At 42.7% G+C, this 13,655-nt stretch overlaps 1 protein-coding gene across 2 annotated transcripts in view; it reads left to right on the top strand.

The window, feature by feature from the left end:
* The window catches only part of STX17 (syntaxin 17), a 131,709-nt gene that overhangs the window by 38,633 nt on the left and 79,421 nt on the right, over positions 1 to 13,655 (top strand). For both annotated transcript variants that reach the window (XM_030205141.1, XM_030205145.1), the window contains one exon: positions 1,286 to 1,351. In XM_030205141.1, coding sequence (XP_030061001.1) covers positions 1,286 to 1,351 — 66 coding nt within the window. The remainder of the gene's footprint in view (positions 1 to 1,285; positions 1,352 to 13,655) is intronic.

Genomic DNA, 13,655 nt, shown 5'->3' with positions numbered 1-13,655 from the left:
GGCCTGGAGGAGTGCCTACAAGGGGCCATGTTGAGGGCTATAAAGCTCCTAGGGAGGGAGTATTGGATTTGAGGGGTCGGGATAGAGGTGGGATCAGGTTCAGAGAGACCTTTACTCTTAGGGACAGGGGGAACTTGACTAGAAACCCTTATGCGGGTCCAGGTGATATTCATCCATGGCCTAAATAAGTGTTTTATGTGGGTGTCCAGTTAAATATTGGCCAGGAACTACATAATTACCGGCAACTGCCTCCTATCTGGTCAGCACTGGATATTCAATGCCTATGCCCTCATATAGCCCAGCATTGAATATCCAGATCTCACTTAACTGGTGACAGTAAGCATTTAAAAAGAATGCTCACTGTCACCAGTCTGTCTTGTGGTGGACAATTCAGCCCAATTTGACAATGGGACTTCCGATTCAAATTCCTCCTCCTTATAAGACGTTGATTACTGATGCATCCAATCTGGAGTGGGGAGGGAGCTCTTACAGATGGGCTCCATATCTAAGGTCAGTGGTCCTACCAGGAGACACAGTTACACATCAATCTTCTGGAACTACGGGAGATATAAAGCAGTGGTTCCCAAACCTGGTACTGGAGGCTCCACAGCCAGTCAGGTTTTCAGGATATCCACAATGAATATTCATTAAAGATTTGCATGCAGTGGAGGTAGTGCATTCAAATCTCTCTCATGAATATTCATTTTGAATATCCTGAAAAATTGACTGGCTGGGGTACCTCCAGGACCAGGTTTGGGAACCACTGCTCTAAAGGCTTTCAGAGATTTGCTTATGTACAAAATTGTTCTCATCCGATTGGACATTGAGGCTGCAATATACTATATCAACAAGCAAGGAGGTACAGGATCATACCTCTTGTGTTAGAAAGCGCTTGAGATGTAGTTGTGGGCATCCGTGAACAGCAAGGAGCTCAGGACCACATACCTGGCCAGGAAGAACAGTCTGGCAGATAGGCTGAGCAGGATGATGCAGTCACATGAGTGGTCTCTCAATATGGGTATAGCCTGAGAGATCTTCCAAGATTGAGGCAGCCCCTCTATGGATCTCTTTGCTACGCATTTCAACAGCAAAGTCCCTTGGAACTTCTCCAGACTCAGATCATACGGCAAATTTATACTTCCTATTGAAAATGCCCCTACACAGTTACCATAGCTTTTTTAAGCACTCATTGTTCTATATGCTCGTTTTTTAAAATAAATTACATATTCCCTTGTGGGGAAATCATAATTATCTGGTTTCTAAAATGGAATTTTTCTTTTTGTAGTATCAGAGGTGCAGATTATGGGTCAGGTTACATGATGAGCACATCAATGCTGGGCGTACAGTGCAGGTAAGTACTGTTTTGCAGAGTTTTCTTGAAATGTCAATTCATGTATTTATTTATTTATTTAAAATATTTATAGCCCCACTCTATCCACAGTTCTGGGCAGGTAACAACTATATACATACATAATTTCAGGGACTAAACAATATATACAAGATAACAATCATAAAATGTCAAGATACAAATTCTACTGACAAAACAGAAATCAAATGATCACCCTCACTAATATATTGGAATGCCTGGTTAAAATAATAAAGCTTGTAATTGTTTTCTAAATTGCAAAATTGAAGACATTTTTCGCAGTTCAGTGGCAGAGATTTCCGGAAACATTCTCCTCCTATTTGCATCATAGCAGAATGAAATGCATCTGATTTTTTTTAACTTTATTTAACTGTTTAGCAGGAGCAATAACTACATGAATAGCCAAAACAGAAATTTCCAAATAAAGAATTCCAAAAATAGCTAAATTTCCAGCATAATTCCAACACCAAAGAATAGAACCAACCCTTTAGTGGACTCTTATCCAAAGGGGCTGAACCCAGATCAGATGCTTTGTGCAACCCACTGAAACTCTTTACATACACCTTAGAACCATCGCATACCCATCAGCCATCCACATTGCCAACCATTCATCCACTCCCCACCCCCCACCCAACAGGTGCAGTAAGAAGTCCTACACAAAAACAAATACCACAGCTTTCAAAGGACTCAAAATCAGTGTCAAACTGTCTCTGAAGAACCATCCAGCTTATTTTCGAAAGGAGAAGGGCGCCCATCTTTGGGAGATGGGCGCCCATCTCCCGAGGGCGCCCAAATTGGTACAATCGAAAGCCGATTTTGGGCGCTTTCAACTGCACTCCGTCGCGGAGATGAACAAAGTTCATGGGGGCATGTCGGCACAGTAGCGAAGGCGGAACAGGGGCGGGCAAGGGAGTGGTTATCAGATGGGCGGCTTCAGGCCATAATGGAAAAAAAGAAGGGCGCCCCTAGCAAGAATTTAGTTCGCTTTTTTTGGACCCTTTTTTTTAGGTCCAAGTCTCAAAAAGGTGCCCGAACTGCCCAGATGACCACCGGAGGGAATCAGGGATGACCTCCCCTGATTCCCCCAGTGGTCACTAACCCTCTCCCACCAAAAAAAAAGTACTTTAAAAACTTTTTTTTTCCAGCCTTTAAGCCAGCCTCAAATGTCATACCCAGCTCCATGACAGCAGTATGCAGGTCCCTGGAGCAGTTTTTAGTGTGTGCAGTGCACTTCAGGCAGGTGGACCCATGCCCCACCCCCCTACCTGTTATACTTGTGGTGATAAATGTGAGCCCGCCAAACCCCCCCAAAACCCACTGTACCCATATGTAGGTGCCCCCCTTCACCCATAAGGGCTATGGTAATGGTGTAGAGTTGTGAGTAGTAGGTTTTGGGGGGGATTTGGGGGGCTCAGCACCCAAGGTAAGGGAGCTATGCACCTGGGAGGTATTTTAATGTTTTTTTTTTTATTTTTACAGATGCCCCCTAGGGTGCCCAGTTGGTGTCCTGGCATGTGAGGGGGACCAGTGCACTACAAATCCTGGCCCCTCCCACGACCAAATGCCTTGGAGTTGTTCGTTTTTGAGATGGCCGCCTTCGGTTTCCATTATTGCTGAAAACCGATGCCGACCATCTGAAACCCGCCCATCTCTGACATTTGGCCAGGCCCAACCATATTATCGAAAGAAAAGATGGCCGCCCATCTTTTTTGATAATACGGTTGGGATCGCCCCTTCTCGTAGCATTCCCGGAGATGGGGGCGCCCTTAGAGATGGGCGGTCCCTTTCGATTATGCCCCTCCATGTAACCTTAAGAATTTGTTTCCAAAGAAGAATATAAGTTTTCATCTAGGGCTTGGTGCCATGAGCATTGGAGCGCAGCTTGAATCTGCCCATGCCGGACATCCACTGATTCCAAATTGGGAGCACTGGAGCAGTGTCTTTAATCCAGTCCTTCAATATCAGATTCTTAGCCATCATCAGTGCAGAAAGAATAAACTTTTTCTGAGCAATAGACACAGTACTCTCTCGGTCTCTGTCTTCTTCAGGCTCCCAATCCCCCAACAAGAGTAATTTTTAAGTATATGGCGGAGCCCTTCCCAAGACACTGGCTATTACTCAGAAAGCTTGGTTCCAAAAAATCCCCAAAACAGGACATTCCAGGAATGAATGAAGCCATGTTCCGCTACCAGTCTTACATTTCAAGTAAGTATCAGTGTCCCATATCTTCATTTTATAGCCCCTAGCATAGGTAATATTATACCCTATGTGAAAGTTTAAAAATGATTTCCTGTAGCAACACAGATGGGATCAGTTAAACTTTTTTTCAGTACTTACACAAATGTTCTACATTAACCTCCACACCCAGGTCTGCATTCTACTGCTGTGCCAAAAACTCAACATGCTTAATCCCCTGAGCCACCAAGCTATCGTTATACCATTTATTCCATTGCAAGCTAGATGGAGCTCTCTTTTTAAGCAGCTCCCAATAGTGGCAAATTTGCAGATAATGAAAAAAATGACTTGGGAAGATTCCATTTACGACCAACATCTTCAAAAGTAGGGAAGGCACTTGCAGAAAATATCAGAATATCATCCAAATGGCACATCCCTGCTGCACCCACAATTTTAATCGAGAGGCTCCTTGCCCTGCTGGAAAATCAGGATTACCAGTACGTGACAAGGGGAGATATGCAGGGACAACTGCCACAGGGTCCTCCACCAACGTTAAGCTTTGTGAAAGAAGTGCATAAGACCCTGCGTACCATCCCAACCACCCTTGTGTGGCATGTGGAGGAGGGTTATTAAGTCCCATGTCTCCGCAAGCATAGGGCAGAGCTCTGCAGCTGCATAACATAAGGGACCACCATAAAGTTCTTGAATCCAACACACTAAAGCTGCCCCATTATACATGCGAATATCTGGGGCTCCCAGTCCCCCTCTAGTTTTATCCAGTGCCAGTTTAGCATAGCTCAGCCTAGGCACTCTACCTCGCCACACAAAAGACTGTAGAATCCCCCTATAAAGTTGTTCCTCCTTTTTAAGCACCCAAAATGGTACCATTTGGAGGGGATAAAGAATTTTAGGTAACATTACCATTTTAAAAAGCACACATCACCCTATGAGGGAGAGTGGTAGATCTCTCCACCGCTCAAATAGCCGTTTGATTTTTTTTTCCAAATTAAGTTGAACATTAAGATGATAGAACTATCGTCTATCTGGGGCAATCTGAATCCCAATATATCTTATAGCGCCCGCAGCAAACCTAAGGATTACTCCTAGCGATGCCACATTCAATCCCCGTCCCCCCAAATATTCTGATTTGTCATAATTAATCTTAAGACCGGAAAAGCGCCCAAAAGATGTAATAAGCACAATAAGGGGCTTCAGATCCGTGGTCGGTCTCCCTAAGAAAATGAGCATATCATCCTCAAATAAATGAATATGCTGCTCATAATCCTCTAAATAAATACTACAGATATCTAGAGCAGGTTTAGTCTTCAGGGCCAAAGTTTCCAAAGTTAAAATAAAAAGCAAGGGAGACAAGGGACACCCCTGCCTCGTCTCTCTTTGCAGCATAGAAGATTCCAACAACATCGCATTCACTAACAATTGTGCCTCCAGTTCATCATTAAGGATATTAATCCAGGAATGAAAGGATAGTCCTATCCCATATCTCTCCAAAATCCAGTGCATATATTTCCAGTCCACTCTGTTGAATGCCTTTTCAATGTATAAACTCTACAAAGCTGCTGGTCCAGATCCCATGGATCATAAAACCAGAATAGCTGGAATAATATTCACCAAGTGTTTTTACTGGGCACAAATCCCATTTGATCCACGTGTACCAATTTTGGAAGAACTCGACTTAAATGCAGCGGCAGGAGTTTTGCTAGTAATTTCAAATCCTGATTAATCTGAGAGGTAGGGTGATAGGATTCCACTTGCTGCAAGTCCTTTCCAGGCTTAGGAAATAACAAAACATGAGCCCAATTCTGATAGGTGCCCATCTTGTACATTTGGTCCTGTTCCTGAAACATTCTGCGCAGAACTGGAAACACACGATCTGCCATCATTTTATAAAATTCAGCCCCTTAGCCATCTGGACCAGGAGATTTACCAAGTTTCAAGCTGGTGATCGCCTCCCTAATATCTCCCACCGTAATAGGGGCATCCAAAACACGTTGCTCTGAGTCCGACACCGAGAACAGTCTAGCTGTCAGAAAAAGTGCTCCTGAGCATCTTCCTTATGAGGCGTTTGCATGTATAGGATTAGATTCTATATATCACACTTAAAAATTCAGCGCCAAAATGAATTTCGCCTAAGTGCATTCTAAAAAAAAGTATGTCTTAATTTAGGCATACTTTATAAAATAAGCCTAAATTTCCGAGCGGTTTATAGACTATGCAGAGCGCCGGTCCGCGTGACTAAATTTAGTTGTGGGCATTTGTGCCAAGGTGTATTCTATAACTACACAAACGGCCATGGCCACACCCCCTTTCTACTATGCAGCTTAAAATTTACACGCAGCACATTAGAGAATACTCTTAGACAGTTTGCGCAAATTCTAATTAATGCCAGTTAATGTCAGTTTCTTGTTAATTGGCAATTATCAGTGCTGATTGGCTTGTTAATCAATTAGGTTATGCACATTGTTATGGAATACACTTCAATTTCCATGCGGAAGTCTCAGTGTGATATATAAAATATATATAAAAGGTCTAGTCCAAAAAGTTCTGAACTATAGCTTGATTTGATTAAGCAGGATGTACATGTACTCGCAACTTAGTGATTAACTACTTGCTCTTATTAGGGCAAACTATATTAGCTAGCAACCTCCCTGATTTATTACCGCATTTATGGTGTTTGTATTTATACAGCAAAATATTCAAAGAAGCCCACTGTGCCAAAAGCTGGTCCACTTGCCCTCTTAGCCCAACATAATTGTCTATATCTGCCTTATCCGAAGTGAATTGATGCTTATGCTGGGCCACATTCAACCGCTCATGCAAATCTTAACAGTTGCCAATCACACTCCTTACACACATGGCTAACATTGGAAATTATATGGTCTCTTAAAACAACCTTAGCTATCTCCCTCAGTATGATATCATTGACCTGGCCATCATTCAGTTCTAAAAACTCTTGCCATTTCTTCCACAGAAATGCCAAAAATTTGGGGTCATGTTATAACAAGGGATTAAATTTCCAAAACCCTGTTTGAGACACATCTGAGATCCATAGCAAGATCTCCACCGCTGCATGATCTGATAACCATATAGGTTCAATATTGGCATGCTGTAAGCAGGAAAAGGAAGACACTGGGAACAAAACATAATTCAAGCGGACATACACTTGATGTACCTTAGAAAAATATGTAAATTCCACTTCACCTGGATGTAAAGAGTTCCAAGGGTCAAGAAGAACCAGCTGTTTTATAAGAAAATTAACCCCCCTATGATCATGATCCACACCAGGGGACTTAAGGTGTTTCAGTAATATTAAAGTTACCCCTTCAAAAGCAACTGGTAATCCTGATATTGGGAAAAAAAGGGCATGATTGTAAACATTAGGGCATAAATACTGCAAAACTGAACTTTTCGGCCCTTAAGTTTCCCCAGGGCCATAACAACTCTCCCATGCAGGTCTTTAAGTATCTTATGCAATTTCCAGTCTAACAAAATGGCTATCCCTCTCTGTGTGTTATTAAAAGTAAAGGAAAGTACCTTCCCTGCCCACTGTCTGCACAATTTCCAATGTTCCAACTCTGACAAGTGAATTTCCTGAAGGAGTGCCGTATCAACGCTGCCTCAAGTAGTTGAGAATCATCTTACGTTTGACAGGAGAGTGAATCCCCATTTAGGTTGAGAGAGATCACCTTGAGGTCACTCACTAGGTGCAAAAAGAAGGCTCCACATCAACAATAGTAGCAAGATATTCCAGCGGGGGCGAAGGGTCATAGCCACAGATTGGTGAAAAGCAGAAAACTGTTACTGCTTGGAGAGACCATTATCAGAGGCATTAACTTAGGAACACAGTTCAAGGGTTCCAACCTAGTGAAATGCCTTCCAGGATCTTCAGCTACCAGATGTACTGACTAAAGTGACCCGAGAAGAGAGCAAGGCAGCCACACAAGGTCTTTGCTTGTCTCCTGCCTGAAGGAAACTCACACAGATAAGTCTTGTTGTGGCTTTATTTCTGGCTATCCCTACCTTAGAGCTGTGGTTTTGGGCATCTCTCCCGTCTTTCCTTGTCTGTCCTTGTCACTGCATTTATATATTTCCAAAAAAGAAAAAAACCTGTTTAATCTGCTCTGCAAATATTGTGATCTGATTGTTGTGTTTCTAACTGGTTTATTGAGATCTGTTAATCTGAGAACGAGATTTCAGATTTCAAAACTGCCAGAAAGTATTAGATCTTTTTCTTTTACTTAAAGTGTGCTGAGCTCTCCCCCTTCCCCACCCCACCTGGTTTTTCTGCAGACAATTTAAATGCTTAGGTGTGGCTAAAGCTTCTGTTGAGAGAGCTGGGCAGCCAGGAGGTCTTTGCTTGTCTCCTGCCTGAAGGAAACTCACACAGATAAAACCTGTTCTGGCTTTATTTCTGGCTATCCCTACCTTAGAGCTGTGGTTTTGGACATTTCTGGTGCATTTCTTAACCTTGTCTTCCCCTTATCCCAGCCAGCTGTGTAGATAAGTGGCTTAATACAGTGCTAGAGACTGGTTTTACAGCAAACACATTGCACATGTTTTAAGTTAAATCAACTGAAAATTCTTTGATCAGACTGTATCATTTCTGGTCATACCTAGAAAAAATCTTTTTGATACAGCACTTGGCTGACTCACTGGGACTTATAGTTCCACCCACCCCAGGGTTTTCCAGTCATATATAGACAAGCCAAAACTCATTAACTTTACTTCTCAGTCACACACAGGCAATTTTGCAGACTGTTAACCCCATCATAGTACACCTGTTCATATCCATTTCAACCAATCAGGATGATTCTTATTCTCTGTAATAATTGTGGTGCTTTAGTTTCAAGGCCAATCATCTGGAGACTTAAGGCTTGTCCTATCTGTCATCAGCTTGCAAGTGTAAAACAGGAGCTCAGTAAAATAAAGCTGGAATTGGATTTCAGATGTACTGACTTTGATAAAATGGTGGAATACCTAAAGAAGGAGCTGTTGGCTTGGGAAGGCATAGGAGAAGTGGAAAATCAGTGGTAAAAGCTGAAGGCTGCTCTAAATATGGCAACTGATCTTTACGCGAGGAAAGTAAACAAAAACAAGAGAAACAGGAAGCCTATATGGTTCTCCAAACAAGTAGCTGAAAAAATAATAGCAAAAGAAGCTTTGTTCAAGAAATACAAAAGAATGCAATGAGAGAATCGCGGAAAAGACTATCGGATTAAACTCACAGAAGCGAAGAGGTAAATACGGCTAGCGAAAGTGTAAACGGAAGAAAAAAATGTCTAAAGATATAAAGAGAGGTGACAAGACCTTTTTCAGATATATTGGAGAAAGTTAGGAATGGAATTGCAAGACTGAAAGATAATGAGAATGGCTGTGTGGAGAGTGAGGAGGATAAAGCAAATGTGCTAAACAATTACTTCTCTTTGGTGTTCACGGAGGAAAATCTTGGTGTAGAATTTGAAATCTTGGACTTGCTGAAGGGTGTGTTCCGCATCTGCTGGCTTCTAGAAAGGACTCCACGAGGAGATGTTACTCTTTTAAGTGGAGGAGGTTTGCTGTCAGGTGTGAAAGCAACACCTTAAATCTTTTTGTCCTACACAAACACTGCTTGAATACCTCCTCCAGCTCTCTGACTCTGGTTTGAAAACTAACTTTGTAAGGGTTCTTCTCAGTGCAATTCAGAGAACTACACTATTGTGGTGAAACTTAGTGTAACGTAAATCAGTTACTAGGGCTTGAAGCTCACTGACACTGAAGTTCCTAAGGTAGTGTTGGAATTCTATCAATCATTCTGCCAACATTTTCCCCCAAACCACATGCCCATCCTAGCGAGAGTGTGCTGTATATCTTGGACTGCAGGAGAACCTTAGCCTTCTATCTGGAGCAGATTAAAGTCCATAGACAGTCCACCCAGCTTTTGTTTCTTTCGACCCAAATAGGATGGGGGGGGGGGGGGGGGGATGGGTGAGCCTTCGGCAAACACTCAATTTCCAATTAGCTAGCAGCTAGCCTCTCCTTTACTTATGACTGGGCTGATTCTAGAGGGTCATGTCAAGGCTCATAATGTCAGAGCCATGGCTGCATTGGTAGCCCACTTGAGATCAGCCTCTGTAGAGGAGATTTGCAAAGCTGGGACATGGTCATCTGTCCACACATTGGCGTCTCATTACTGCCTTGATCAGGGTACCCATTATGACAGCTGGTTTGGTCAGACAGTCATGCAGAATTTGTTCAGTGTCTAGAATCCAGCTTCATCCCCCTAGGCCCAGTTTTGTTCTATTTCAGGCTGCACTTCAACAACTGCAAATTGTTTCAGGTTGACTGAGTGCAGGCCTTGACATTTTGATTCCCTATTGTCCTAGCATTGTTGTTTTCAGTGATCCTGGTAGCTAGGGATTCCCACATGTGAGAATATAGCAGTCTGCTTGTCCTTGGAGAAAGCAAAGTTACTCACCTGTAGCAGGTGTTCTCTGAGGAGAGCAGGCCAAGTATTCTCACATACCCTCCCATCTCCCCTTGGAGTTGTATTCTCTAGCTTTTATAATGACTGATGGACCCGAGCTCAGCACGTCCGGTGAGATGCTACTAGAAATTTCTTCAACTCGCTAGTCAGTGTCCACACTGGGATCCATCGAATGACATCGCCCACATGTGAGAATACTTGGCCTGCTGTCTTCAGAGAACACCTGCTACAGATGAGTAACTTTGCTATGCTACTGTTGTATGGTAGGTATGCTACGTGTATGTTGAATTAGGATTTTTTTCAGGTTTTGTATTATTTCACAGTGTGTCTGTTAGTAGTAGTAGTAGTGGTACTACTACTACTCATCATTTCTATAGTGCTACTAGACGTACGCAGCGCTGTACACCTGAACATGAAGAGACAGTCCCTGCTCGACAGAGCTTACAATCTAATTAGTAGTATTTATATATTGCCTACAAGCCCAAAAGCTATTGAAATGGTGTAAATTCAGTAGTGGAGAGATTTATATTGCTATTACTCAGATGACATGAGAATCGGGAATAAATAAATACATTTTTTGTATGATAACATCTATGGAGAAAATGTGCTAATTATGATCTACATCTGGGGGGAGGGGGGAGGTTATTTGCAGATGCAGAACATGTTTACATTTAACTCATAAGAACTGCAGTACTCTATCAGACACCCCCGTGAGGGTCATGCATGAAGTGTGTTACTTATGCGATCATTGTCTGTTAGGTGTGTCCTGACTGAAAAAAGGTTGAGAACCACTAATTTAAGTTGAGAGAGTAAGAATAGGGTTACCATATGCCGGTTTTACCTGGACATGTCCTCTTTTTGAGGACACTGCAGGGTATCCGGGCAGGTTTTACTAGCTTGCTCGTTTGTCTAGGTTTGCAGACGAATAGGCAGGCTGGCGGGCGGACAAGCAGGCGGGCCTCAGGATATCCTATCCGTCCCTTCCCTCCTTTACCTTATTATTGTGCCTTGGTTGTCTGGTAGCCTCTTCGGAGCAGGAAAGAGCCCCCTCTTTCCTGCCCCTGCGTGACTGCAGACCTGTCTTGCTCAGGCACCGCTTAAAATGGCTGCCTAATCACAAGACTTCCGCAGATGCCTTTCAAGGTCACTGCATCCATATTGAAGTGGCACCAGGAGCAAGACAGGTCTACAGCTGCACTGGGTAGGAGAGAGGGGGCTCTTTTCTGCACTGATGAGGCCACTGGAAGGAAGGGGAGGGGATGGGATGTGAATGGAGTCATGTGGGTGGAGGGAGGCTGGAAAAAAGATTGGGGAGCAGATATACATGGGGGAGCGAGGAAATCTGGCTTTCTTGGGGGGGGGGTCAAGGTGACAGGGCGGGACAGGGGTGTGTGATGGGTTATGACAAGGGGTCGGGACAGGGCGATATTTTTTTTTTGTCTTTTTCTTACGGCAAATATGGTAACCCTAAGTAAGAAGGTACCTAATAATTAGCTTATTTTATAAAGACACAAAGACATCAGAAGTAATGTCTAGATTGAAGCAGTGGACAATTGCAGCAGTTCGGGAGTTGGTGTAAATATATATGTGTACATTGTGTGCAACAGCATGTATTTTATAAAGAATGTGCATAATTTGCAACTTCTGCCTGCGCTCCACCCAAGCTCTGCCCAAGAACATCCCTACACATGTGTCATGTAAACTACATGCCATTTTTGATGCAGGCTGTGGCTGGCAGCCTGCTTTTCTTTATTTTCCAAGATTTGTGAAAATAACTTTTTATTGCGTACAGGTGAAAGATCAGGCAAAGTAGGTGATCACAGCACAGTAGGACAAGTGACAGTAATCAGATGAGCATAGAAACGGCGAGACTCCAACCTCCAATCTGTCAGTTTCCAGATTCAGGCTAAATCAGGCTGAAAGGAAATGATACAGGCCCGAGTTCCAAAACATTCTCTTCATGTAAACTGCTGTAGGTCTGATTGCAGATATAGCCATGTGCTTTTGTATCCCAGTCAAAAGCATACAATAAGCATTATGCCCTTTGCATTCGGGGGGGGGGGGGGGGGGGGAGGAGGTCAGAGCCAATGAGAATAGCGTTGGAATGGGGGGAGCACAAGTGCCATACTACCCTCCCCCCCCAAAAAAAGTTTCCTAACCTTCCTTTCTTGCAAGGCACCACTCAGCTGGCCAGTGTGGGGTTTTGAACTCTGTGCACGCTCAAGGCAGTTGGCTCCCGTCTCCTTTGAAACACTGAACTTCCTGTTTCAAAGGAGACGGGAGCAAATCTAGGAGCTGAATTAGATGCATCATATGGCCGTCCCAGTGCAGGGCCTTGAGCACCTGCACATGCTCAAGGCTTGCCAGCTCAAGGCCCTGCACTGGGACGGCCATATGATGCATCTAATTCAGCTCCTAGATTTGCTGCCTGTGGGAGGCATAGGTTTCACTGTGATGTGGCATTTTCTACTCCTCAAAATGACTTGCCACCCCTATTAGCTTTTAAATTTTTTTTAAATTTATGACATTTATATCCCGCATTAGCCTGAGTAGAACTCAGGCTCAGTGTGGCTTACATAACAATTAGAAAAGCATGAACATGTTCAAAATATGTTAACAGAAAGTAAAATACATCATATAATAGACCCAGCATCTGGCCCTGATTCTCCCTCTCCTTACAGCACCAAAAGAAGCAGCTGTACCAATCACTCCCTCCGCTCTCTAGCGTTTGGCCCATCTGTTTAAACTGCAGCACTTTGAGCATTTACATAGGTGAACTACTCATGTAGATAGGTACATATTTTATAATCCAAATGCATGCTTTATGACTGTGCCTGCACTCTATACAAACCATGTCCCCAGGAATGCCTACACACTTTGTGCAAATACTTATATACTTTTACCCCCATAGAGGTTAATTTTATAACAGGATGCCTATGTGAGAAGTCCAAAAAGTTGTTTATTTTATAAAGACCACGAGCCACCTATACACTTTTATAAAATAGGCTCCTAGAACCAGCTTTTGTCATGCATTAATGCCAACACACACATCTATACATGCTTTGGAGCAGGTGTGTATTGTGGAGTAATTTTATAAAAGGCTTTTCCATGTGTAAGGCAGCTGTTACATGCAGAAAAACCTTTATAAAATTACTTCCATATTGTTTGATACATTGATCTTTTGAAATCTTTATACTTTTTCTGTTCACTTTTTTTGTTGTACTTTCATTTTGAATGTTTTTTCTAGTGAGATTTTCATCAATGCATATTTTTATTCTTTTTTTTTTCCCCCTTTTGTCTTACTTCACTGGTCTAAGAAAGTCTTTGAGAGTTTTGTTGCTGAACAGTCTGCAGAAATTCATTCAGATCTCTTACTGACTGTCAGAATGTGTACGTCAAATAAAGCTCTGAACCTGCAGACACAATTAAAACGTATTTTCTTTATTGCTACTATCAATCTTGCTTTTCAAAATGTCGTCTTCTGGTTTGCTTCAGCTGGATCTTTCTGGCCAGTTTGGCTAACTTGCAAAGAAAAGCAAATGGGTCTGAACAGCTTTTGCTGTCTTTTAATTTTAATGCTGAATGAATATTATGTGTTAAACTAGTAGAAGACTTGATATTGACAGAAGAAAA

The sequence above is a fragment of the Microcaecilia unicolor genome, chromosome 1 (assembly GCF_901765095.1).
Source record: "Microcaecilia unicolor chromosome 1, aMicUni1.1, whole genome shotgun sequence".
Classification (NCBI taxonomy): Eukaryota; Metazoa; Chordata; class Amphibia; order Gymnophiona; family Siphonopidae; genus Microcaecilia; species Microcaecilia unicolor.
The sequence above is the reverse complement of the archived record's forward strand: the minus strand, read 5'-3'. Positions and strand labels throughout refer to the sequence as shown.